General features: G+C 49.6%; 1 protein-coding gene across 1 annotated transcript; it reads left to right on the top strand.

Moving 5' to 3' along the window:
* Nucleotides 1-13,438: 13,438 nt before the first annotated feature.
* On the top strand, nt 13,439-21,348 carry MLN (motilin). Its single transcript, XM_003789106.1, has 5 exons — nt 13,439-13,495; nt 15,926-16,049; nt 17,899-18,015; nt 20,327-20,408; nt 21,186-21,348. The coding sequence occupies exons 2-5, from the start codon at nt 15,933-15,935 to the stop codon at nt 21,194-21,196; spliced, it is 327 nt and encodes a 108-aa protein (XP_003789154.1). The 5' UTR covers nt 13,439-13,495; nt 15,926-15,932; the 3' UTR covers nt 21,197-21,348.
* Nucleotides 21,349-22,659: the final 1,311 nt, after the last annotated feature.

Here is a 22,659-nt window from a genome sequence, read left to right as displayed (position 1 = left end):
CAGTGGTTCTCAACCTTCCTAATGCCTCCTAATGCTGTGACCCTCTAGTACAGTTCCTCATGTTGTGGTGACCCCCCCAACCATAAAATTATTGTTGTTGCTACTTCATAACTGTAATTTTGCTACTGTTATGAATCATAATGCAAATATCTGATATGCAGGATATATTTTCATCGTTACAAAGGAGTCTCAACCCATAGGTTGAGAACCACTGCTCTACACCAGACTGGGCCCTATAGCCCGGGGCTCTCACAATCCCATAAAGCCTGGCTCTTCTTCACGTCTAGGTGTTGGAAACAGACCTGTCCTTGGTAGAGATGACAATTAAACTGGAGTAAAATGTTCCCATTCACAACTCATTAAATTCTCAGATCAACCCAGGAGGCAAGGGGTTGGGTGAGACTGACATACCCAGTTGCCAGCCGGTGAAAGTGACACATAGAGGTTGTACTTTGTCCAAAAGGCACGCAGCACAGCATGGAGGGAGGGCCTGGAACTGGACCCAGGTTTCAACACATTTCAGTGGTCCAAGGAGCTGACCCCCAGGAACACCCACGTCCACAATGCTTGGTCTTGTCCCCTCCCAAGCCCTTTGTTGCCACTCCAAGAAACCTTCCTTCTTCCTTTATCTAATGCTCAGAGAGTTAGGAGAGGCCTCTAAAGCCCCCAAAATGGGCTATCTCCCCCGACCAGCTCCTTATACTATAGCTGAAGTAACTGAAGGTGAGGGGAATGCCTCAGCTCATACTGAGCACCTACCATAGACATCAGGCCTTTACATCCATTGTCTAGCTCACACTCACAATGCCCCAGGAAGGCAAAGCTTATGATCCCACTATTCACATGAAAATGGGCTCCAACCAAGCCAAGCCCCAATATTTTTGCAACCTCATTGACCAGAAATGGGAACAAACTTCTGTGTGAAAGCTGTCAGCAATTCTCTGATTCATGTTGTGGAAAGACAGCTCTTTTGTTCTGGGAAAAATAATTTAGCAGGATTTTTGTGTGTAAAAGCACAGCCAAACTTCTCTTCTGGACTGGAGAGGGTGGGTCTGATGACAACCACATGCTTTGGGAGGCAGTGTAGGCTCTCTCTATCTCAGCTCAGCAGAGGTTAGGGGCCCCACAGTGGGGTCCCAGGGCTATGACCAAGGCACCCTCATTAAAGGTCTGAGTGGCACCTTGGCATCAGGCTCATCACGTAAGGTGAGAGCTTCCCAGCAGGAGAGGGGTTTGGAGGTGCTCATGGAGGCATGGGGCCCTCAGATACTGGGATCAGAGCACCTCCGAACTAATTTTTCTTTATACTGGCTAAATCCTAAGTAAAGTGTGCTTAAACCCCACAAGCCTGGTCTTAGCCAGACTTTACAAATTAAGGAAAAGAGAATTAAGCCTGTGTCCCAGCTTAGAGGGAAAGGGCTTGAAGTAGAAAGGAATTGGCCTGAAAATATAGTGAGGAGGTGGTAGGCAGATCCCAAGAACAGCTATCAGCAAGAGTGAGATGCTGACAGAGCCGCCGCCATGGATTTGGGGAGCTATGTAAGGATTCCTGGGGGATCCCCTGAACTACTTTGCAGGGGGATCCTGGAAAAGACTGGACTTCTCACACACAGCAGGTAGGGAAGGGGCTCAGAGTACTGTCTTATTAGAAGCACAGTCTCATAAAGTGGAGAAGCCAGAGGCATCTGGGTTACTACAGATGAGAAAACTGAGGCCCCACATGGCCAGGTGGGTTGCCCAAGGCTCCCCAAAAGCGCCTGCTCTCCTCCCCCAAGGCTCTGTGGTTGCTTGACCCAGCTCCCCTCGCCTCCCAGTGAGCCCCTTCACCTTGAAAAGAGACAGGGTTCTTGGTGGGGGCAGCCCGACACACATGTCTGCCCTCCACTCAGTCTGATTGACTTTTTACTGCCCTGACTGTCCAAACAATAATTAGGATCCCTTTTCCATGTTAAGCAGCTGCTGTCATCACCACTTCACAGTTCTCCTAATCACATTTCTCCTTCTTGTCTTTATCCTGGAGGCAGGTTTCTGACAAGTCTGCTATTTCCATTTCCTTTCAGAAAAAAAGCAGGATGCTGGAGATGGAGCCTGGAGATGGTAGGGGAAGCAGGGGTTGGGGTGGCTTTGTGTGAATATGGACAAGGCCATTTCTGACTTCCAGGGCAGACCAGCCTAGAAAAAATAGAAGGTCATACCCTGCCAGAGAATGAGCAGGGACTTCATGACCCTATGGCCCTCAAACTCCCCTGTTCTTGACACCTGAATCCCCTTATTAGCAATTTATTCCTTTTCACAGGGCTTGTTAGAAATAGACATTGAGTAGTTTCTGGCAAGCCTCTGTGCTGACCTCCGCCTGCTAGTCTGCTCATCCTCTGTTCTGGATGACAGCAATCTGCCCCGCCCCCCCACCACAAACTACATTTCCCAGGCTCCTTGCCTGTTGGCTTCCTGTCAGGTCTGACCAATGGAAGCCACTGGCTGGGAGGCCCTTGGGCGGGGTAGAGGAGAAGCCAGGTGTTTCTCCCTCTCTGATTTGTGTTGTCTGGAAGCTGGTTATCAGCTTCCACAGTTTGTCCCACCACAGTTCCAGTTCAGCCAGGGAGGCCCCAGAGGCAGTCCCTTCACTGCACCCAGCTCTCAGCTCCCACTGGGGAGCCAGCTCCCAGGGCTGAGCCTCGGCCTTGTCACTCTATCCTACAGGGAGCAGGTCCCTCACATTAGCAGTCTCTGGGTAGCCCTCCCATCCCCTTTGAGCTCACCCAGCACCTCTGTAACTCATTCTGCATATTCTATTCTTTCACTGAACTCCCAGGTAAAAGTTTGGTTTTTCAGGCAGCGCCTGTGGCTCAGAGGAGTAGGGCACTGGCCCCATATACCACAGGTGGTGGGGTCAAAAGGGGCCCTGGCCAAAAAGTGGGGGAAAAAAAGTTTGGTTTTCCTGCTTGGGCTCTCACTGATACAGCGTCTCATACTTAGAATATTCAACATGGAATATTGATTCTACCTCCCCTAATACATTTCTCTTTCTCCCTCAGTTCTCTCCAGCTCAGTATACATCACTACCATCCACATCATGTTCAAGTCAGAAACCCAAGCCATTTCCAAGTATGTCTCTTGAGTCCTTGGTTCCCATTGTCCCCACTATCCCTCCCTGGCCCATGGCTTCGCAATTGGTATCCCTACTTCTCTTCTTGCCTCCCTCAATCCACTTTCCACACAGAATGGTCTTTTAAAAACATAACTCATACCATGTCCTCCCCTGTCTAACATCCTTCTGTGGCATTCCATTCAAACTCCTACCCAGGCCCAGTCAGAATATGTTCGTTCATATATAACTCCACCTGTTTCTGGCTATTTTTTAAAGAAAAAGGGAGGGGAACTCTGCTAGAGATACTGGGACCCTCAAATTGATGATAAGAGACTCTTGATCTGAGAAACAGGTAAGGAGCATCTTTTGGCAGGAACAGCCTGAGCACACCAGGCCAAAGGCATCCTCTGTCACCACTGAGGGGGTGCCTAACTCCCTTCCCATCACTGACCACTCGAAACTCAAAATTCAGGGCAGGAGTGAGCAGTTGGCCAAGTCAGGTCATGTGCCAAACCAGAGAGAGAGAGAGAGAGAATGAATGAATTTTTCTCATCTGGCTTCCTTCTTTCTTCCCCCATATGGGAGGAAGGGTGACTGCTGATAGTCAAAGCATGATTAATGTCCTCGTGTGGACTTCAGGGTCTTGTGTGACTGCTTTTATCTCCTCCTCCTGCCAACTCATCCACCCACCTCACCCCCGGGGCTCACTCCATGCCATACTGAAATGTCAGTTTCTAGAACACAAGCAAACTCTCTTGTCTGTGCAGTCTCCTGAAAGGGCTGCCCCTGACAAAAAAGCAATGCCCTCAGCCCTGGCTGCCCCAGTCCTCTCTTGCTCTTTCCACTTTTCCAGTTGTAGTGGTAGGAGAGCTAACCCATGTCCCATAGAAACCAGGCCATGCTCCAGTCAGATGTGCTGAGAGACCCTAATCCTTTGGGGTCAGCACATTTGTGGACCCTGAGTGTTTTCAGGGCAGCTTAGGGCTCTGTCCCTTTCCCTCAAAGAAATGTCCTCTAGTGCCATCTGTAACACCCCCAGGTCCATGAGAGTGGGGAGCTTCTCCCAGATGCAGGCGCTCTGTCAGTGGGTGTGGAAATCCTGTTCCTTTCTGTCCGATCTCCCAAATGTGTCCCCCTTCAGCCTCCCCCCACCTCCTTTACCACCAACAGCTGCAAAATTTCAGTGGAGAGCATAAAAGACAGGTGCTTGGCTTTATTCTTTTAAGAAGAAAAACAATGAAGAGACAAACCCTAGGAAATCAAGTGGGGAAAAAAAAACCAACCCTGAATTCTGAGAAAATGTTAAATCAGCGAGTTGAAATACACAGATGAAAGCAGGAAGGCCGGGTGGGGCCTGTCACATGCACTCTGACAGCAGCAGGGTGGTGATGGGGGTGATGAGACATAACGTCAGCATGACTGGGGCCTGAGTGCCCTCCCCATGGCCCCTTTAACTCTCCTGCCCCCTGAGTTCTCATTGTCTCACCTCCTCTAACAATACAGTGTGGTCTGGGGGTATTCTCTTGCCTCGGCTGCTCCTACCACCAAATTATAATTAAGTCCCCACCCCACCATCATGCAGGACAGTACCCCCTCATGGTGAGCTCAGTGAGTTTGGCCAAGAAGTGGTGGGGTGGCCTCCATGGTTCCCCATAACTGGTGCCTCACATTGGACTTCCTGAAGGGGAGCAGCTCTGCCCCCCACAGCTTAGCCCTCAAGAGGGTAGACTGCATTCCTGTCTACAAAGCATTGACACTCAACACGTTGGTCAGTGACTTATGACCTTGGATCTGATGGACATAGGAGAGTTCCAGTGGCTATGCACTCAGGGGAAGGGAAAAGAGAGAAAGAGGTGGCTGGGGTCTGTGAAGAGGGGCTTATTGGGAGTAGCCACTCGATGTGAGGCTGGGAGATGAGGTAGGAGGGAGGAACAAAGAACAGAAAACCCAGAGGGGCAGCCATCAAGATGGAGTGGCCTCCCCTGGGAGGAAAGGAGAGGCCATGGGTTCTGTTCCTGGTACCTGAGCTACACCCAGACCTGAAGCGGCCATGTGGGACCTTCAGGTGGGGTGGAGGGTAAAGGAAAGTCCTGCTGCCCACTCTGTATGGTTAATGCCATACCCAGGCTCTTTTGGCTCTGAGGAGCATCTTATCCCTGAGTGCCAACTGTCCCTGTGGTTCTGTGTGGCACCTCCATACACTAAGCTGGCTGGAAGAGTCTTTTAGAACAAAGCGGGCCCTTCTCCTTGGCATAGCACTGGGCCTGTCATCAGGAACTTTCAGGACAAAAGGTCAGGGGACAAAGTGGACCTCAATATAGACCTGACAAGACCAGTGGCTGAGGGAAGGAGGACTGGGCTCATCTTTTAAGGACACCCCTTCCTTGAGAGCTAACAGTGGGCCCTGCCCCCCAGCAGGAAGGCCACAGCTAAGCCAGCCCACCCTTCTCTCCATCTTCCTGAATCTCTTGTTTTCCTAACTACCCTTGAATGAAGGGAAATCATTCCAAAGGTCCAGCAGGAGATGTTTTGCTGCCCTTAGGGAAAGGGAAATATGTCCAAGTCTATTTGTTTAAAGTATTCAGCCCTCCAAGTTTCAAAGCTGCATGAAGGACTGCCCCAGGGTTGCCATTGACGTCAGCACCATGGACAGCGCCCCGGGACCAAATGCCACATGGTGCCTGCAGGCTGACAGTCGGGAAGGGGTAACTCTAAGCCCAAGAAAAGCACACTTTTGAGGCCCTAAGAGTATGTCCCTTCCACTGCAGCTTAAAGGGACATCAGATAAGGAATGTCACCACCAGGCCCAGTTGCCTGGTAATCAACCATTCTCATTGCCCTGCATGGAAAGGCAATTAAAGCAAGAATTAAAAGCCATTGCATCATTTAAAATCCAATAACACGGCTGGCCTGAAATGTGTCCTCAGTCTCTAGGGAGGGTGGAGGTGGGGTGTAGGAGATGCTAAGGGCAGAGATATGCAACAAGAGAAGAGAGAGGCAGCAAAGGAAGAAGGGATCGAGAAGGCTTGGAGGTTTCTGAGGCGGCATGCCTTCCTGCCACGAAGCTGAAGTCTGCTCATCCACCCCCTCTTAGGAGCCCTCCCTATGACTCTGGCCTTAAGGATGTTCTCTTCTCTGGAGTCCTTCAGAGCTTGCTGCCCATGCTAAGTGCCATCTCGTGGTATTCAGCATCGATTCCTGGCTGTTCCTCCTCTCTCAGGCAGAGCAAGTGCACCTGCAGGGCCAGGCTGTGCTTACATCACCCTCCTGCACATCCCAGGCCCGGTGCCTTGCTGAACACAGGGTAGGTCATCATTAGCTACTCACTGATGGGTTCACTGGCTGCAGCTTTTACATACTGCCCTAAACTAAGCATAGTCTTGTGCTGCCTCGCAGCACCTCTCCATAGCTCAGCAAAACTATCCCCCAGTGAGAACCCTAAAACTCACGATCCTCCTGAGTCTGTGTGTTAAACTCAAAGCAAATATGGCCATTTCCTCCCTTTGTTTCCGCTGTCTAAAAGAGTTCCTGCACAGGCCTTCATGTAAAAACTCGGCATTTGCTTCTTACTCCTAAGAGAGCTAGAGAATATCTAATCTACTGAGATGATGTTAACCCTTTTCACATCAAATAAAGCCCTCCTGCAGGTAATCTTCCTGTCACAAGCTGACTGCCTTGATGTAACTTGGAAGCGAGTGGGGATACTCCATTCCCTTTGATTTTCCACCCTTCTTAGTAAAACCTGAAACCAGGAGGATTCAAGTTTGATTGGAGCTGTTCTTGCAATTTATGCCTCCTGTCCCTTGAGGGCTTACACGTGTCTATTTTAAATAAATTCCCCCTTTTTTTGCTCCTTTTTACAAAGAACAACTGCAAATCTTCTCTGAGGAGAGCTTTTCTTTGGGGTGGAATTCAGTTCTGACAGTCAAACATTCATGAGACTGTGCCCTGAGTGAATAATGATTAAACGAATTACCTCTGTGATGGGGTCTTTCCTGAGAGCTGCGGATATTCTCTCAAAGTCCTGCGGTGTTTGAGGCTGTAGTTTCCTAATCACTTGGTTGCTCTTTCAAGAAAAATCTTATTCTAAGAAGCAGAGAAGGAAAAAAAAGGAATGGATGCTGTCAGGAGAAGGAAGGCTGAGCTCTAATGCCCCCTGTCTACAGAACTGCTCTGGGATATTCTTTCTTGTTTGAGACCTAGGTGAGAGTAACTGAGGCTTGCCACTATCCAAACCACTTTCTCTAAATCCATCCTGCCTGTGTCCTGGCTGCTGTGGTGTGAACACAAGATCCTGCCTCTAACTCACCCTACTATCTGTCCTGCTTGATAATTTAGGACCTGCCCCGTTGGTGCATATTTCAGTTAGATGTGGCACACCAGAGAGCCCCAGCCCCATGGACGCATGCTCCATCACTTATGGTGGCAGAACGGGCCTCTGCACAACCAGACATCTAAGAAGGGACTGGGGCCTGAGGTTCCCAGCAAACTGGAGCTGTGAATGGCCAGAAAAACAATCCCTGCTCAGTGTCCTCCTCACCAACCTCCCACATTCCCCTAGACTCCACCAGCCACCTGGCTCTAGCCTGGACCCCACAGGAAGCAGGTCCCTCCCCCTTTCCCTGCCACTCCAGAGTGGGCTAGTGGAAGGAGGCCCTGGGGACTGCCACCCACAGCCATCACCAGCAGAGACTGCATGAGGCCGCTGCTTTCATTTGCAGCTGCTGGCAGCCCCCCCAGTCCTAAACTCATCAGCCCAGCAGATGTGGGGAAGTCAATGGCTGAGGTGGCTGATGCAATGGAAGAAAAAAAGTTTGGACAGCTAGTGCCTTTCACCTGAATCTACCCTGGATAAGGCTGACAGTGGAAGCAATTTGGCTTCCATCCCATGGCGTAAAAGCCCTACCAAGACTTCTTTCCTCCTTAAACATGAAAGTGCAAACTTTTCTCAACTACAGACTTAATGATTTATGAAAATGTGTCAGCCTTCCCTGCCTCCTTGTTCTAGTGCCTGGTGCCCTGGGATCAGGGATCCAGGAGCTGCCTGCCCTAAAGAAACTGAAGAGAAAGGAGAGGCTTTGGCTTATGGGAGGCCAACCCTTCCTTAGAATTAATTCATTACTTCCAAAAACATATGCTTTCTCTTCACACACGTCCATCATCTCCATAAAAATATAAGTAGGTATATTTAAAATTCAATTAAAAAGAGATCTGGTATCACACACTCAATTCACAGAAGGAACAGAAAAACACCAAATCTCACAGCAGTCTGGCCCACAGACCCTACTCTTATTGCCCACACCCTGTCCCTAGAAAAAAAGTTATGTGACCTCTTCTCGAAGTTTTATAGTAGCAGCTTTTGTGATAAACACTCATAAATAGAAAGGAAACCCAGAAGCAAGTTGGTGATGGGAACATTTCTAGGAGTATGTTAACCACCTGGAGAAATATTGACCGGGAAGTTGGCAGGGATGCTATTGTAAAACTCAGCCGAGTCCCCAAGTTGTGTGCACACTGTCAATAGCCCATGAGGCTGAACTGAAAAGGAAAGCATTTTATCGGATTGTTTCAGGTCCAGGTTGTTGGTGCGCATTGAGTGGACTCAACAGGAAATTGGAGATGCAGGAATGTTAATTTGAGTAGCAGATGTAACACACAAACAAGAAGCTCAGCAAATTGGAAATTAATTCTGGATAGACCACTCTGTCTGTGCTTTCCTCTCCATTTGCACTATGTCTATATCATGGGGTTCTCATGTACGGTTTCTGCTGTGTATCACTTCTCAACAAATCATCTGTGATTTCTGATTTAAAAAAAAAAAAAAGACCCTGAGCCATAGAAAGAAAGGAATATAAATACCCCACAGGTCACCAAAGCCTTTGTCCCCTGGGCAAGGGCACAGTCGTTGCCCAAAATACATCTCTCAGTGCTTTGCTTGACCTAGTTTTAAATGTCGTCACCATCAACTCGTATTTCTGCTCACGAGTCCAGTTGCACACCTCTGGCTCTGTGAGGGACATCACAGACTTTAAATACAAAGGCTTAGGAACAATTCTCTCTCCTTTGCCCCTCCCTCCTGCAGCTGGGTGTTTGCCACTCCTTGGCCTTTGCTTAACATGAGCAATGCACATGTAATTTTTACCAGCATTCTGGGAAAACCAACCTTCGAAATCTTTCATTTTTCAATTTTATTCCTTCAGCTTTGGCACCTCCCAGCGATCCCTGGGCTATTTTGGCTCATCTGAACTCCATCTTCCTTCATCCACCATCTTCTGCCTCTTTGAAGGTGCCATCTAGAAAACAGGGCAGTGTCTGAACGGTCCCCAGTTGCAGCTCTCCTTCTTTGCTGGCCCCTGTCCCCCACCTGCATCTTCTATCCTGTGTCCTCGGGGCCTTGGTGACATATGTCCAGCAGCTCACCTGGATGTTTCCAGCACATTGTCCTAACCTCCTGATGTCTTCTTGTATTAGATCTCTGTCCTCCCTGATGTTTGCTACATCTCCCAATTTAGTATCATCTGCAAATTTAATTAACATGCCGTTGCCTCCCTGTTCCAGGCCATTAATGAAGACGTTATGGCAGGACCCAGCAAACAATATTTTCAAGGTCATGATGAGAAGAGAGCAAAACTGCTAATGCCTCTGCCCAATATGGGGGAAAGAGGCAATCAAGAGTCCACATGTTGTTTGAGCCATTTCCTCTGAGTTTTGTGAACTTCCTTTCCCAGACTTGGGTCAAGTTTTCACGCCTCCCCTCTGCCTCAGCTGCGGCACATCTATAGCAATTCCCATTTGGAAAATGAAGAACATCAGATTATGCCTTCCTTTTATTTTTGTCCAGTTTCTAGCAGGAGAAACAGCCACTAATTGAGCATTTGTAGGGAGAGCTGATGTACATGGTAAAGACAAAGTAGCAGTTATTAGGCTCGTTATCCACCCAGCTCTCCATCTCCAAAGCACTAACTGTGGCAGTGGAAAATACCCATGGAGGACCAAGGCACCTGACAAAGAGGGGAGAGAAAATACATTGCTGGCGAGACAGTTCCTACAGGGCTGACCCACAAGATCACTAGATCTGTGCCCATAAGGCCATGAGGGGAGGCTATGTCATCCCAGAAGCTTACAACCCCAAGCAGACCTGGGTCCCCCCCATTAGTTTATATTCTGTTCTTGCATTGCAAGGAGTAGCTCACAGTAAACCCTGGTTTGCCTTCCTTCCGCACCAAACTGCAGGTGCCATATTGTAATGCTGTAAATTACTTGGGTCAGAAATACTGAATCATAGGAGAGATCCAAGATAGTGCTACCCACAACCAAGACAATTGGTCCTGGGTTATTTACTGTTGCCACCACTTCCTTTCTCCTCATCCCTCACTACAGACCTGTCTCAGGTTTGGAAGCTCATAATCATTTCTCTGACAGTGTCTTGAAGGGATATGTGGACCACGGCCCAGATTGGCCCAGCAGAGGCAGGGCACAGCTCTCAGAGCCCAGTGTGGTAGTTGGGTGGTGACCTTAGGAAAGTGGCCCCAAATGTCTCCTTGTCTTAGTGGATAGGCCTAGTCCACCATCTGCAGCCCTGCTCTGAGTCCAGGTCTGGCTTTTCCAAATCTGAGCTCTTGTCCTGATTAGTTGGCCCAGGCTGAGTCATGCTCAGAGACCTCAATGGGGTTGGCTAAGGAGCTGCAGGTTCACAGAATTTGTAGCAGGGCGCTGTTTTGTGTCTTCCCCAGCTATAGACATCCATATGCTCACTCACCAAAGAAAAGCATAGTGGTAGCAAGTGTGATTTGGAAGCCAGACTCCCTGAGTTTGAATCCTGATACCGCCATTGTAATGCTGCATGACCTTGGAACAGTTGTTTCACCGCTGTTTCCCCACGTGTAAAATGAGATAATTACCAACACTGATGTGGTGTGGTAGCAAAAGAGCTGATGATACATGCAACATCTGCCTGTCATTTATTACATGCTCCAGACACTGTTGAGGTCCCAGAGCCAGCAAACATTTTCTCTAAAGGTCCAGATAATAAATATTTTCACCTTGGAGGCCATAATGTCTCTATCACCTTAACTCTGCTGCTGAAGCCCCACAGCATGGGCAACACATAAATGAACGAGGGAAAGTAGCTCTGTCCCAATAAAACTGTATTTGTGGATATGGAAATTAAACTCACATGTCACTAAATATTATTCTTTTGATTTATTTTAATTATTAGAAAATGTGAAAACCTGCTAGGATGTCTAAGTGGGAGAATCACTTGAGCCTAGTAATTCAAGACCAGCCTGAGCAAGAATGAGATCCTGTTTCTACTAAAAATAGAAAAATTATCTAGGCATTGCAGTGGGCACCTGTAGTCCCAGCTACTCAGGCGGCTGAGGCAAGAGGATCACTTGAACCCAGGAATTTGAGGTTGTTGTGAGCTATGACACCATAGCACTCTTGCCTGGGTAACAGAGATTTTGTCTCAAAAAAAAAAAAAAAAGTAAAATAAAAACAGTTCTTAGCTTGTAGGATGTATACAAACAGTAGACAGGTGGTGGGCTGGATTTGGCCCACAGGCTCTATTTTGCCTGCCCCGGTCTCGGTGTTAGAGATGCAGGTGTTAACAGCCCCCATAGCAGCCCATAGCACAGACAGAGCTTCCCCAGAGCATCCTTGAGACTGAGAAGTTGGCAGGCTACTCTGTGAACCTCTGTGATGCAGTGTTAAAAGCCCCTCATGAAACAGGGTGCATGAGATGCCAATGAGGCCCAAGCTTAAGGGATAACAACTCAACTGCCAGCCCTGACAATTTGAGCTCTAATTCCTCAAAGATAAATCTCAAAGACTTCAGAGCCACACTGTCCTATGACAACAGTAGCTGGTCCAGCTCACTGGAGGTGTTCAACCCTGACAGGGAGTGGAGGGCTATGCAGCACATGGAGACCCTGGTGGCAGGTGGCCAGGCCACCAGGCTACTGTCTGTTCTCATTAAGCCTTGTGGGGTGGGGAATGTAGTGGTTATCTGTGTTGGGTTTGAAGCACTGCAAAGATTTGTTTCTTTCTCAGGGGAAAAGCCATAGCAAATCAAAAGACTGACAGGGCAAAGTCACCTAGGCAAGAAGCAGCCCTGTCGGCACGTTTGGGGTAGCCTCTCGGTCACTGCCCACCCAGACCCTCGGGATTGAACACCCACAGTGCTCCCCCAGCCTCCCTGTCCTAATGCCGACACCCACCAAGTCATCTTCCAGCATGATGTTTTTATCACATCATCCCCTTCAAGGTGTTGTGAAGACCCCCCCCCCCAGTAACCACCGTCCCCCACATCAAATCTAAATCCTCTGCTAGGTTCCTAAGGGCCCCACACTCAGACCCAACTGAGTCACTCCCGACCCACACAGGGGATCTCCTGTAACACCCCATCCTTTGTGTCTTCTGTGTCTTCTGTACCTGGCCATGTCCAGCCTTGACCCTTGGAGGAAGAGACCTTGCAGTGAGGTCACAGATGAGCAATTTTACTGTGCTGCTGTCTCTTATCTGTTGAATGGGAGAAACAGAGACACCAACCTCATGGGGTTGCTGAGTTTGAATAGCACGTGAGTGTCAAGCATTCGCTGAGCAATGCTATGTTCGGAAATGGCACCAGCCAGCAGCAGCAGCAAGCCCAGTCTGACTCCAGATCACATTCACCTCTTCCCTTGTCCCTCTTTCAATCTTCAAACTTACTGCTTGACTTACATGATTACCACCAATTATCTCCCAAATAGGTGTCCAGTCTCCGTTTAGGTTACAAACATGTAGACCTTCTATGCCCCTTGCCCTTACGGATTTCCTCAGCTCTCTTATGGCATCTTGCCCTGCGCAGCCCTGGGTCTGGACTCAGTCATTTTCTTTTCATTAATAGATTGAAACACTGCCACATACTCCTGAATGCTTCCTCTCATGAGGGGCTTCAGGGGAAGAATGAAGAGAAGTTATCTTTCTAATACTGAGCTCTGACAGGCTTACAAAGAATCTGATCACTAAAGTGTTGGCCTGGAGATGCTCAACAATGTCATAAATTTAAGGAACAAAAAAGATAAGACTTTCATTAAAATGACCCTCTGAGCGGCAGCTGAGTGTTCAGCAGACAGGAAAATGCCACCTAGGTGAGTGCTGGCTTCCACAGATCCCTGACTTGCTTGCGGAGAGGCCTTCCAGGAAAGTCCTGGAAGCCCATTATGTGGCAGGCCCTGCCTGTGGTTTCCATGAGCTCCAAGAATCCAGGCTTCCCCATCCCAGGGCCCTCAAAGATGTGGCCAAAGGTTAATGAGCTCCCAGGGGAGTTCCAAGGGACAGGAGGTATATAAGGGCCCATCACACCAACCAGACACCAGAGGACAAGCAGGAAGACTCCTCCAGGCCCACTCTGACTACGTTCACACTGTAAGTAGCCATCAGAGAAAGTGGGTGGGGGAGGCTGTCAGCATGGGCCATAATGCCAGACAGCGGTGTGAGCTGGAGACAGCCCAGTCCCAGGCACTCTGGAGTGAGCTGACCTGCTCCTGTGTCCCTCTGCCACCTTCTAAGAGCCAGCTAGGCTTCAGACTGAGAGAACTGAGCTAATTCCCAAGGAAATACAAGAATCATTTAAAGTCACACAGAGAGCAAAAGCAGGGCTGAGGTTTAGAGGCTGGAAGGAAGCAAGTGGGTACAATCCCTGCAAAGCAGAGGCTGTTTGAGTGTGTCTGGCACACCAACAGCAGGCCAGAAAGTCACCCACAGCTCAGCATGGATGCACAGCCCTACTTGGAAGGCAGCTTGGCTCTGGGAAGGCAAGAAAAATCAGGTCCCAAGGGCAAGAATTAGCCCAGCCCAGTGCTGCTGTGGGGCAGGGGGAGCCAGCACCCCCTCCAGCAGAGCTGAGTACTTGAGGGGTGGAGCCCAGTGACGATGGATGGAAAATAGGGTTCAACACCTCATCATGCAATGGAAAGCTGTCTTTCCCACTCCCAGCTCAGTAGAACACACGTGAACGCAGGCAACTCGCCCACTGCCGGTTAGATCAAGAAAATGAACAATTGGTTTTGCCTTTTTTTATTTTAAGTTTGTATTGATTCTTATAGAGTGAATTAAATACAAACACCAGAATGAAAAGGGATCTATAGTATCTCCATGAAGGAAATGGGATGCCATAAATGTGACATATCCTTCTCCACTGGGAGGAATATAGCTCCCAGAGACACTGCAGGGAAAGGACAGGAAGGAGAGGGGAAACGGTGATGGGCTCACCCACCCCACCCATCCTCTGTTCAGCAAAGCTCCTCTGGGGCTCCATGCAGGGCCTCAGCTTCCCAGAAGGTGGTCTTTAGTGATCAGATGGTCCTTCTAACCTGCTGGGAATTTGCATGCAGCTTGGATGGGGAGACTCTGGCTGTTTGAGCTCTCATGTTGCTCAAAATGAAAGTAGGCAGTGGGTAAGAAGAGAGTGGATGAGGGAGTGTCCTGCTTGGTAGCAGTGGTTTCAGATGACTGAAGAGATAAGTCCTGGCTGAGAGGCAGGATGCAAGCTCACAGCTTGGAAGGTCCTCTTCACAGGTAGAGCTGGGCTCAGACATACAGAGAAGCCTTGAGGCCAGCCCAGAGCACAACCCTCTCCTACCCACAAATCCAGGCTGCCTGAGGGCTGTGAGAACTTATCTGAAACCCAGTGCCTACCTCCACCCCATCCCTACTGCCACAGAGGCCACCCTAGTCTCCCCTCCCTGCTCTGGAGGCCTGGGTCCTGTGTTCAGTGGTCCACCAAGAATAGGAACAGTGGTGCCCAAGATGTATCCAACAGGCCTGCCCCCTGGGACGCCCTCCTCCACCTTCTTATGGGCAAAGCAATGTGAAGTTGGGTATTGGGAAATGCTCCAGGCCTCAGAAGGCCGGGGCTTCAGCCCCTGCTGCCTTTGAATTAGTCAACTGAGGCTGGCACCCAGCCAGACAGTGCCATCTCCTCCCCAGGACCACCCTGTCCTTGACCAAAGGCTGCCCAACAGAACCCCCTACTCAAGCTTGCAGTCACTGTGCCAACTTGCTCCTCGGCAGGACCTAAGCCCTGAAAGCCTTCATGGTCTGCCATCCTGTCAGCCATCCCAGACATACCCCCTACACACTAGCACCCCACCAGCACTCACATTCCCAGGGTATCGATGGACTTGAACAGAGGAGGCCCCTCCCTGTTGTTTCTGGACAATGGCCAGTAGGCAGTTAGATGCACTGGAGCCAGTGAGTAGCTTGTTCTAGAGCCACTACTCGCCCCACTGGTGTGAGGGCTGCAGTCTCAGCTCTAGGGTGCTGTCCCACACTAAATTTTTCCATCTAGTTCTTCCTTCACATGGCCAGAGGGTCTCAGGTTTGTCCTCTACAGACCAGGGTCTTGGCCTGGTACTCCCAGGTAGTGCCCTGGTCATCCCTTTCATCATTCTAATCAGCATATGGAACAGGGAGGCCTCCCTGGGTCTTAGAGTGTGGTTCTGTTGATAACCTAATTCTTTCTCTGTGAGATGAGGTCCCTCCTGCCATTTGAGCCCAGGTGGCCCCAGAAGACATTGGCTATAACAAAGACAAGGCTGATAAGTGGAATGATTCTTCCCTGGTGTGTGGCAGGGGACTGAGTGGCCTTTCCCAGGAGCTATCACAGCTCTGGGGCAGAAAGGATGCTCAAAGCTCATCTGGTTAAGCCCTGATAGCAGGCCCAAGTCCAGACAGGCTAAAGGTCACACAGCCATAGGGCATGAACCAGGGCTAAAGGCTCCTGCCTCCAATGCCATAGTCTACTACTGTGCCCTAAATTTGGTTAACCAAAGAAAGCTCTTTGTCAGTGTCCAGCTCCAAAATGGTGTCCCACAAGGTTGTGGCTGCCCTGCTGGTGGTACACACAGCTGCCATGCTGGCCTCCCAGACAGAAGCCTTCGTCCCCATCTTCACCTATGGTGAACTCCAGAGGATGCAGGTAAGAGATCCCCACTGCCCACCTCACAGCCCCACTCAGCCCTGAAGTGGGTTAGTCTCACTGAAGCATGTGTGCTCCTTTCGTAAACCCATGTTAATTACCCATGCCAGTGACGGTATAAAGGACCAAGAACCAAGATGCCCCATGCTCCAGCCATCACTCTGGCTACCTCCACTCCTTCACCAGCATCACTCAGAGATGTCAGTGGCTCACATAAGCAACATCTTTCTCACTCCCGGCTCACCCTTTGGAGGAAATTTTTAATTAACAAACTAATAAATATTTACTGAGCTTCTCACAGTACAAGGGACCACCCTGGGTGATGGGCCAGGGCATGCACAAAAAACTCAGCACCCCCACCCACCATGTTCAAGGAGCAAGCTAGGGTGCCAAGACACAAACATATGAAAAATAATTAACAGTCGAAGACAGAGATGTCACAAGCAGGACATGATGAATTGCCCCATAAGTGATGCTGATGGTAAGCCCTCAGGTTCTGAGGAAGGAGCAATCACCAGGGCAGGAGCTGGTTTGGAAGCCTGCAGGAGAAAGGTGAGGCTCAGCACGGTGGGGGTCATGCAGTGGGTTTCCAAGGGGAGCCAGCACCTAGAGGTGGGAAGCAGCCTGGCATTCCATGCAGCAGTGGCAAAGCCTCCTCTTTAGAGCCCAGAACAAAGGCAGGCAGGCCTAATTGAACTCAGGCAGCAAGGCCTAAACGAAACTGGATTGTTGCCTCTGTCTCCCTGCTAACTTTTCCTTTAGACTTCAGAGGATTCCAAGTGTGTGTGCAGACATTTATTTCCCTTTAACCCAAAGAGATGAAGAAATGGGACTCTCATGCTCCCCCCTGTCTGAGACTGAATCTCCAACAGAGACAAACACATGAGTTAGCTCCCTGGGAGGTCTTAGGGCTCTGTAGCTCAGCCTGCCTGTGTCTGCACACACTGTGCAGGACAAGTTTGCACATTCCCAGAGAACAGAGCCCTTTTTGGAATCCAACTCTCCTTCTTCAGGGACAGATGCGGGAACTGGGGGAGCTGCCATAGCAGGCACTACACACCTTCCTCCAAGTTGGCTCAGTTCTCTGCAGCAGACAACTGACTATCCTGGAATTACCTTGTCTCGGGCCAGGCCCACAGCAGAACCCCAAGAGTGTCATTAGAGACACAAAAGGAATAGGGTGTATCTGGTCTCAGCACTCAGGGACCTGATAAGCAGCATACCAGGCAAGATTTGAGGCTGAACCAAAACTCAGTAGAATATGAACTAGTAAAATGGCAGCTAAAGGACACTTTGCATTAATCTGCTCGGTGCTTTCCCTCCTCATAATTGCCAAGCACCAGGATTTTTATGAAGACACTGCAAACTCCTTCCTCCGTAATTCATCTCCCTGTCTAGCCTCTTATAAATCACCTCCCAGGGACTCTGAGTTCCCAAGCCACCCCATGGTGCCCTTATAGGCTAGGCTGTCATGCTACCTTTTTTTTTTATAGGCTCTCTGCTAAGAAAGACACATTTTCACACTTAATATGCATGAAGGGTAGCCATTATTTTCAGCTTTTTAACTTAATTAACAGTAACAATCTGGGTACAATGTTTTAGCTACAAAGGAATGAATTCCTCTTCAAGTTGACCCATTTGTGGAAAACCCTATGGCCAGAACCTCAAGGCCACCCTCAAGCTACTGGGTGTCTGAGACCTCCCATGCAGGAGGCCCCTGGGGAGGGGATTCTTTCAGCTTGTGGGGAGCTCCGTGCAATTAGCACCTTGTGCAAATGGAGACAGGGGAGAAGACATCTGAGCAACTTGAGGGAGGATGGTTTGTGTAATTTTTCTGCTCTGCTCTTAGGAAAAAGAACGGAATAAAGGGCAAAAGAAATCCCTGAGTGTCTGGCAGAGGTCTGAGGAGCCAAGTGCTGTAGAGCTCATGGAACCTACTGAGGAAGAAGGAAATGAAGTGATCACGGTGAGCAGACGATGGGAATTGTGGGGAAAAATTCAGCGTAGGGCATGGCTCCCCCAGCCAGACCAGGAGGCAGGGTCCATGAACCACCGTCAGCCGGGGGCAGTCCTATGATACAGCAGTGAGCAAAACACCCAGGCAGAAAGCTCCATCCTAGGAGGGAGAGACAGTCACCAACAATGAGACAAATTGGTCATTTTTCTGGGGTGGTCATATTGGAAGCAAGACAAAGTGGTTGGATGTTAGAAATATTTTGGAGGTAGAAGCCCATAGGATTTGCTGAAAGAATGGACATATCGGCTCGGCGCCTATAGCTCAACCGGCTAAGGCGCCAGCCACGTACACCTAAAGTGGCAGGTTCGAATCCCCAGCCCGGACCCGCCAAACAACAATGACGGCTGCAACCAAAAAATAGCCGGGCGTTGTGGCGGGCGCCTGTGGTCCCAGCTACTTGGGAGGCGGAGGCAGGAGACTCGCTTGAGCCCAGGAGTTGGAGGTTGCTGTGAGCTGTAATGCCACGGCACTCTACCCAGGGGGACAGCTTGAGGCTCTGTCTCAAAAAAAAAAAAAAAAAGAATGGACATATCTAGATGCGAAAAAAGAGAATAGTAAAAACTGACTTTAAAGGTTTTGACTATAACAGCTAGAAGGGCAGATCTGCCACTAACTGAGACAGTTTAAGGCTGGGGTTGGATGCTGGTTGGTAGGAGGAAGACTGGGAAGTCAGACTGAAACTATGAACTCTGAGATGCTCTGGGCATCCAGATGGAGACATTGCACAACATGTGGACACACAAGTCTGGAGTTCAGGAGAGAGGTTCAGGGCTGGAGATGTAAATGTGGGAGTCATCAGTGACTGGATGGAGTTTCAAGCCAGGACTGGGTGAGCAAACTGAGGGAGCCCATGTGGACTTCTTCAGAGAAGAAGGCTCAGACCTATTTGTGGACACCTCCATGTAAAAGGGCCTGTGGTGTGAAAAGAATGATATCCAGAGAGATCGAGAGCCTTGCCAAGGTCACACAGGAGTTGGTACAGAGTCAGCCGGATTGCTGCCTCCTGCCTCCTCCCACTGGACAGTCAAGCCAGTAACTTTTCTAGACTGTCAAGATATGGCCCAGATAGTGACTTCAGTGCTGTCATAGTACTTAGCAGTGCTGTCACTGTACTCAGAGGGATGGGGCCCCTGTCCCTTCCTCATCCACTCTGACCTCCTTGGGCTCACAAAGAGGGAATTGGGAGTGAGTCCTGCAGCCGACAAGGGGAAGCACACTCATAATCACGCTCTACATTCACCTGAGGCAGAGTGTTAGGCACTAACTCCAAGGTTCCCATGGGACCTTTTGGGGAAGGTTTGGGGAGAGGTACCTGTCATGTCCTTTCCATCTCCCTAGAACCACGACACGAGGGGCTGGGAGGGCCTCCCTGGACTACCCAGTCCAGCCTCCCCATTATAAAGTGAGGACACAGCGGCTGAGAGAGAGGCAAAACTACAGCAAGAGCATGGCACAGGCAGGACTTGGACATTCTGAGCCCCCCAAGGTCGAAAAGGCCCATCTCCCACACCCAGCAAGCCTGGGGGGGTGGTGGGGAAGTAGACGCCATAGCAACTTCCCAGAAAGGCAGGGAATCTCAGAGGCTGCCAGCTAGTTTGTACAGCAAGATCAGTGGGCCCAGAAGCTATGAAGGGTGACAGAAAATCAATCTGCACCCTAGACTCTGCCTTGAGGCCACAACAACTCCTCTTGGTGGAGAGTCTCAAGATGGAGAAAGAAAAGGTAGCCTGGTGTCATGGGCACAGACCCTGGAGCCAGGCCCCCTGGGTATAACATCTTCCTCTGCTATTTATTGCCCCTTGTGGCCTTGGGCGAGTTACTCAATCTCTTTGTCCTCAGTTTCCTAATTTGCAAAAAGGGAACATTAATAGTCTGTACCTCATAGGACTATTAAGAGGCTTAACACATAAAGCACTTAGCATGACACCTGAATGCTAAGGTTCATGGATGTTAGCTATTATCACTGGAGGGGGATATCACAGGAGGGGGAGTGAGTCCCTCTCCATGTGAAAAGCCAGGTGAGGTTCCAGCCCACCACACCCTCCTGACCCAGCTTCCCCAGTAGAAGAGGTGTGTTGATTTCCCAGCAGGATTCTGTGACTTCTGGGATCCAGCTTTCTGGGGGGGAGGTGTCAGAATTCTCAGCCAGCCCTAGAGACCCAGATCAGCAAGAGTGGGTCCCTCCTGCCACCTGTAGGGCACCCAAGGCCTAACGGCCTCCTCCAAAACTCTCCCTTGTTAACTCTGCCTTATTTCACAGCTGACTGCTCCTGTGGAAATTGGAATGAGGATGAACTCCAGGCAGCTGGAAAAGTACCGGGCTGCCCTGGAAGGGTTGCTGAGCGAGGTGCTGGTGTCCACTCAGAATGGTACGGGCAGGGCAGAGTGTCTCTGCAGCTCCAGCCTGGCCTCCTCCCGCCCTGGGGTTAGCATTCCAGGAGTATGCCTGGGCAGGGTTTGAGGATGGTGATTTGCTTTTCTGCTTTGCACTTGAGGACATGAAGCTCTCTCCCTAGTACCTCAGTGTCTGCAAGGAGTCTAATCATAGAGGGGGTGGGCTCTGATGTTTGCTGGTGGCCTCAAAGTCCCCCAATTCTCCAGAGAGGGAGAAGAGTGTAATTCTCCCCAATTCTCCCCTTTTGGCAAAGGGCCACAACAAATCAACAGCAATCCCACCCAACCCTCCTTGCATTCCCTCCCAAAACAAGACCAAGACTGGGTGGTTGCTCTGGAGGAAACCCTGGTGAGATTTCTTTTCCCCATTCTTTCTGCAAATTGAAGTCCTAAGCCCCATTTGGCCTTGCCCAGTTCAAGGTCTGCATGAGTTACTTCTGCAAAGCTAGATCTCCTCTGACAAACAGCTACTAATTACTTCTCACAGTCCCCAGGAGAGGAGAGAGACCTGAGGAAGTATGGTAGGAGATGGTGAAACTGGGAGGTTAAATGACTTGCCCCAGGCTACAGACAGCTTCCCAACTCCAGCAAAACCTCCCACCTCCTAGGCCTCCAGCCTGCTCTGAATGCCCCCTCCTCCCTCCGACCTGCAGGCCGGTTTTAGAGGGCAGTTCGTAAGCAAACTTGCTGACAGTACTGAGCTGCAAACCTTTGCTTTTCCCTAGCAGCCAAGTGACAGCCCCACTCTGCAGAGATGGACAGATCTGGGAGCCCCTTCCCACCTGACTGAGGCTCTAGAAATTTGCACTGCCCACCAGCTGGGCGTGGAAGGAAAACACCCTTTCCAAAGCACATTCCCCTCTAGGAAATAAAGCATGAAATATACAGAAATGACTCTTATTTAATATTTTAATTTCTAAAGGGCAAACTCAGGTCACGAGGAAAGGGGAGGAAAAGTAAAGCTCAGAGGGAGCTGGCCAAAAATGGTACATATATTAGTGAAATGTGTGCTTTTTGTGAGTTCTAAGTTCAAATATTAATTCAGATCCAGGTAACTGGAAGATTCTCACTGGCCCTTCCAGCATAGGTGAGGAAACTGAAGCTCTGAAAGAGGGCATTTTTTGCCCCCCACGCTGAGTCAGTGGCAAAGCAATGACCAGAATTCAGGTCTCCTGAATCCTGGTCTGATTCCTGCTTGCTGGTTTTCTGTTTACTCATGTACTAGAGGTCTAATGGACCAAAGGATTTTAAGGTCTCTGCACTCAACCCCTTGCTGAGTAACTTCCAACCAGCCCTTTAACCTCAATGAGGCTTTGCAAAAGCAAGGTGGTAATATCCTCCTAGAGATCTGGGGACAGAGGTAGCAGCACAGAGCAAATTATTATTATTATTATTATCACCTTGTGGCTACATGCTCCAGCATCCACAGCAAAATTACACAGCCAACCCACTTATTTCTGCCTTCTAAACAAAACTGGATGGGGAATTTTATTCTAATTTAATTTTACATTAATGAATGTTCATTTATTTATAAACTGGGGCCATATAGGAACCACAGCTCGCTCCATCCATAGGTCACCAGCAATTAAACACAGTGACCATTCCATATTTTCACTCACCCCAATTGTTGCCGGGCCTTAGCCACAGAAAGTAGTTACCAGAACTAAACTCTAACCCTTACAAAGGACCTTTGTTTGTGGGGTGCTCTGAATTCTTCTGAAGAACACCTATACCTTCCATGGGATCCAGACCCTGCCACACTGCACAGTCACACACATTTCCGGGGCATCTACTGACCAACCCAAGGACAGCTGTAGGTTCTTAGGAAATGCTGCCAAGACACCAGTAATAAATGGAGAGAGGAGACTGCTGCAGGGGGCAGGTGAGGAGGAAAGACACAGAAATCTACAAAGCATGCTGCTAGGAAGAGCTGGATCCAACTCTTCTTGCCTCTCAGAGTTCCCCCTGCCAGTTTGACCCATTATCTATAACACAATCCCAGAAGCAAAAAAACAGGATTCTCATGCCCTCTGTAGGAATCTGCCCCTGTAGTGAGAACACCTTCCCCATCACCAGCAAGGGGTGCCCACTTCAGGGGGAGGGGGCCCAGAACCCGTTGGACAATTTTACCTGAGATCCTGAGTGTTGGAGAGCAGTGCCGAAATAGCCCCAATAAGGGAAGTGGAGCTCCTGGGAAAT

Source organism: Otolemur garnettii, unplaced genomic scaffold (genome assembly GCF_000181295.1).
Source record: "Otolemur garnettii isolate 467f Iridium unplaced genomic scaffold, OtoGar3 scaffold00031, whole genome shotgun sequence".
NCBI lineage: Eukaryota > Metazoa > Chordata > Mammalia > Primates > Galagidae > Otolemur > Otolemur garnettii.
Note: the sequence above shows the minus strand (reverse complement) of the source record. Positions and strands in the feature narration are given on the sequence as shown.

Bases quoted from the DNA above. Each gene is read 5' to 3' on its own strand.
- MLN (XM_003789106.1), top strand. From the start codon at position 15,933: ATGGTGTCCCACAAGGTTGTGGCTGCCCTGCTGGTGGTACACACAGCT. The intron at 16,050-17,898 runs GTAAGAGATCCC...CTCTGCTCTTAG, and splicing joins GTGAACTCCAGAGGATGCAG to GAAAAAGAACGGAATAAAGG. The intron at 18,016-20,326 runs GTGAGCAGACGA...CTTATTTCACAG, and splicing joins AAGGAAATGAAGTGATCACG to CTGACTGCTCCTGTGGAAAT.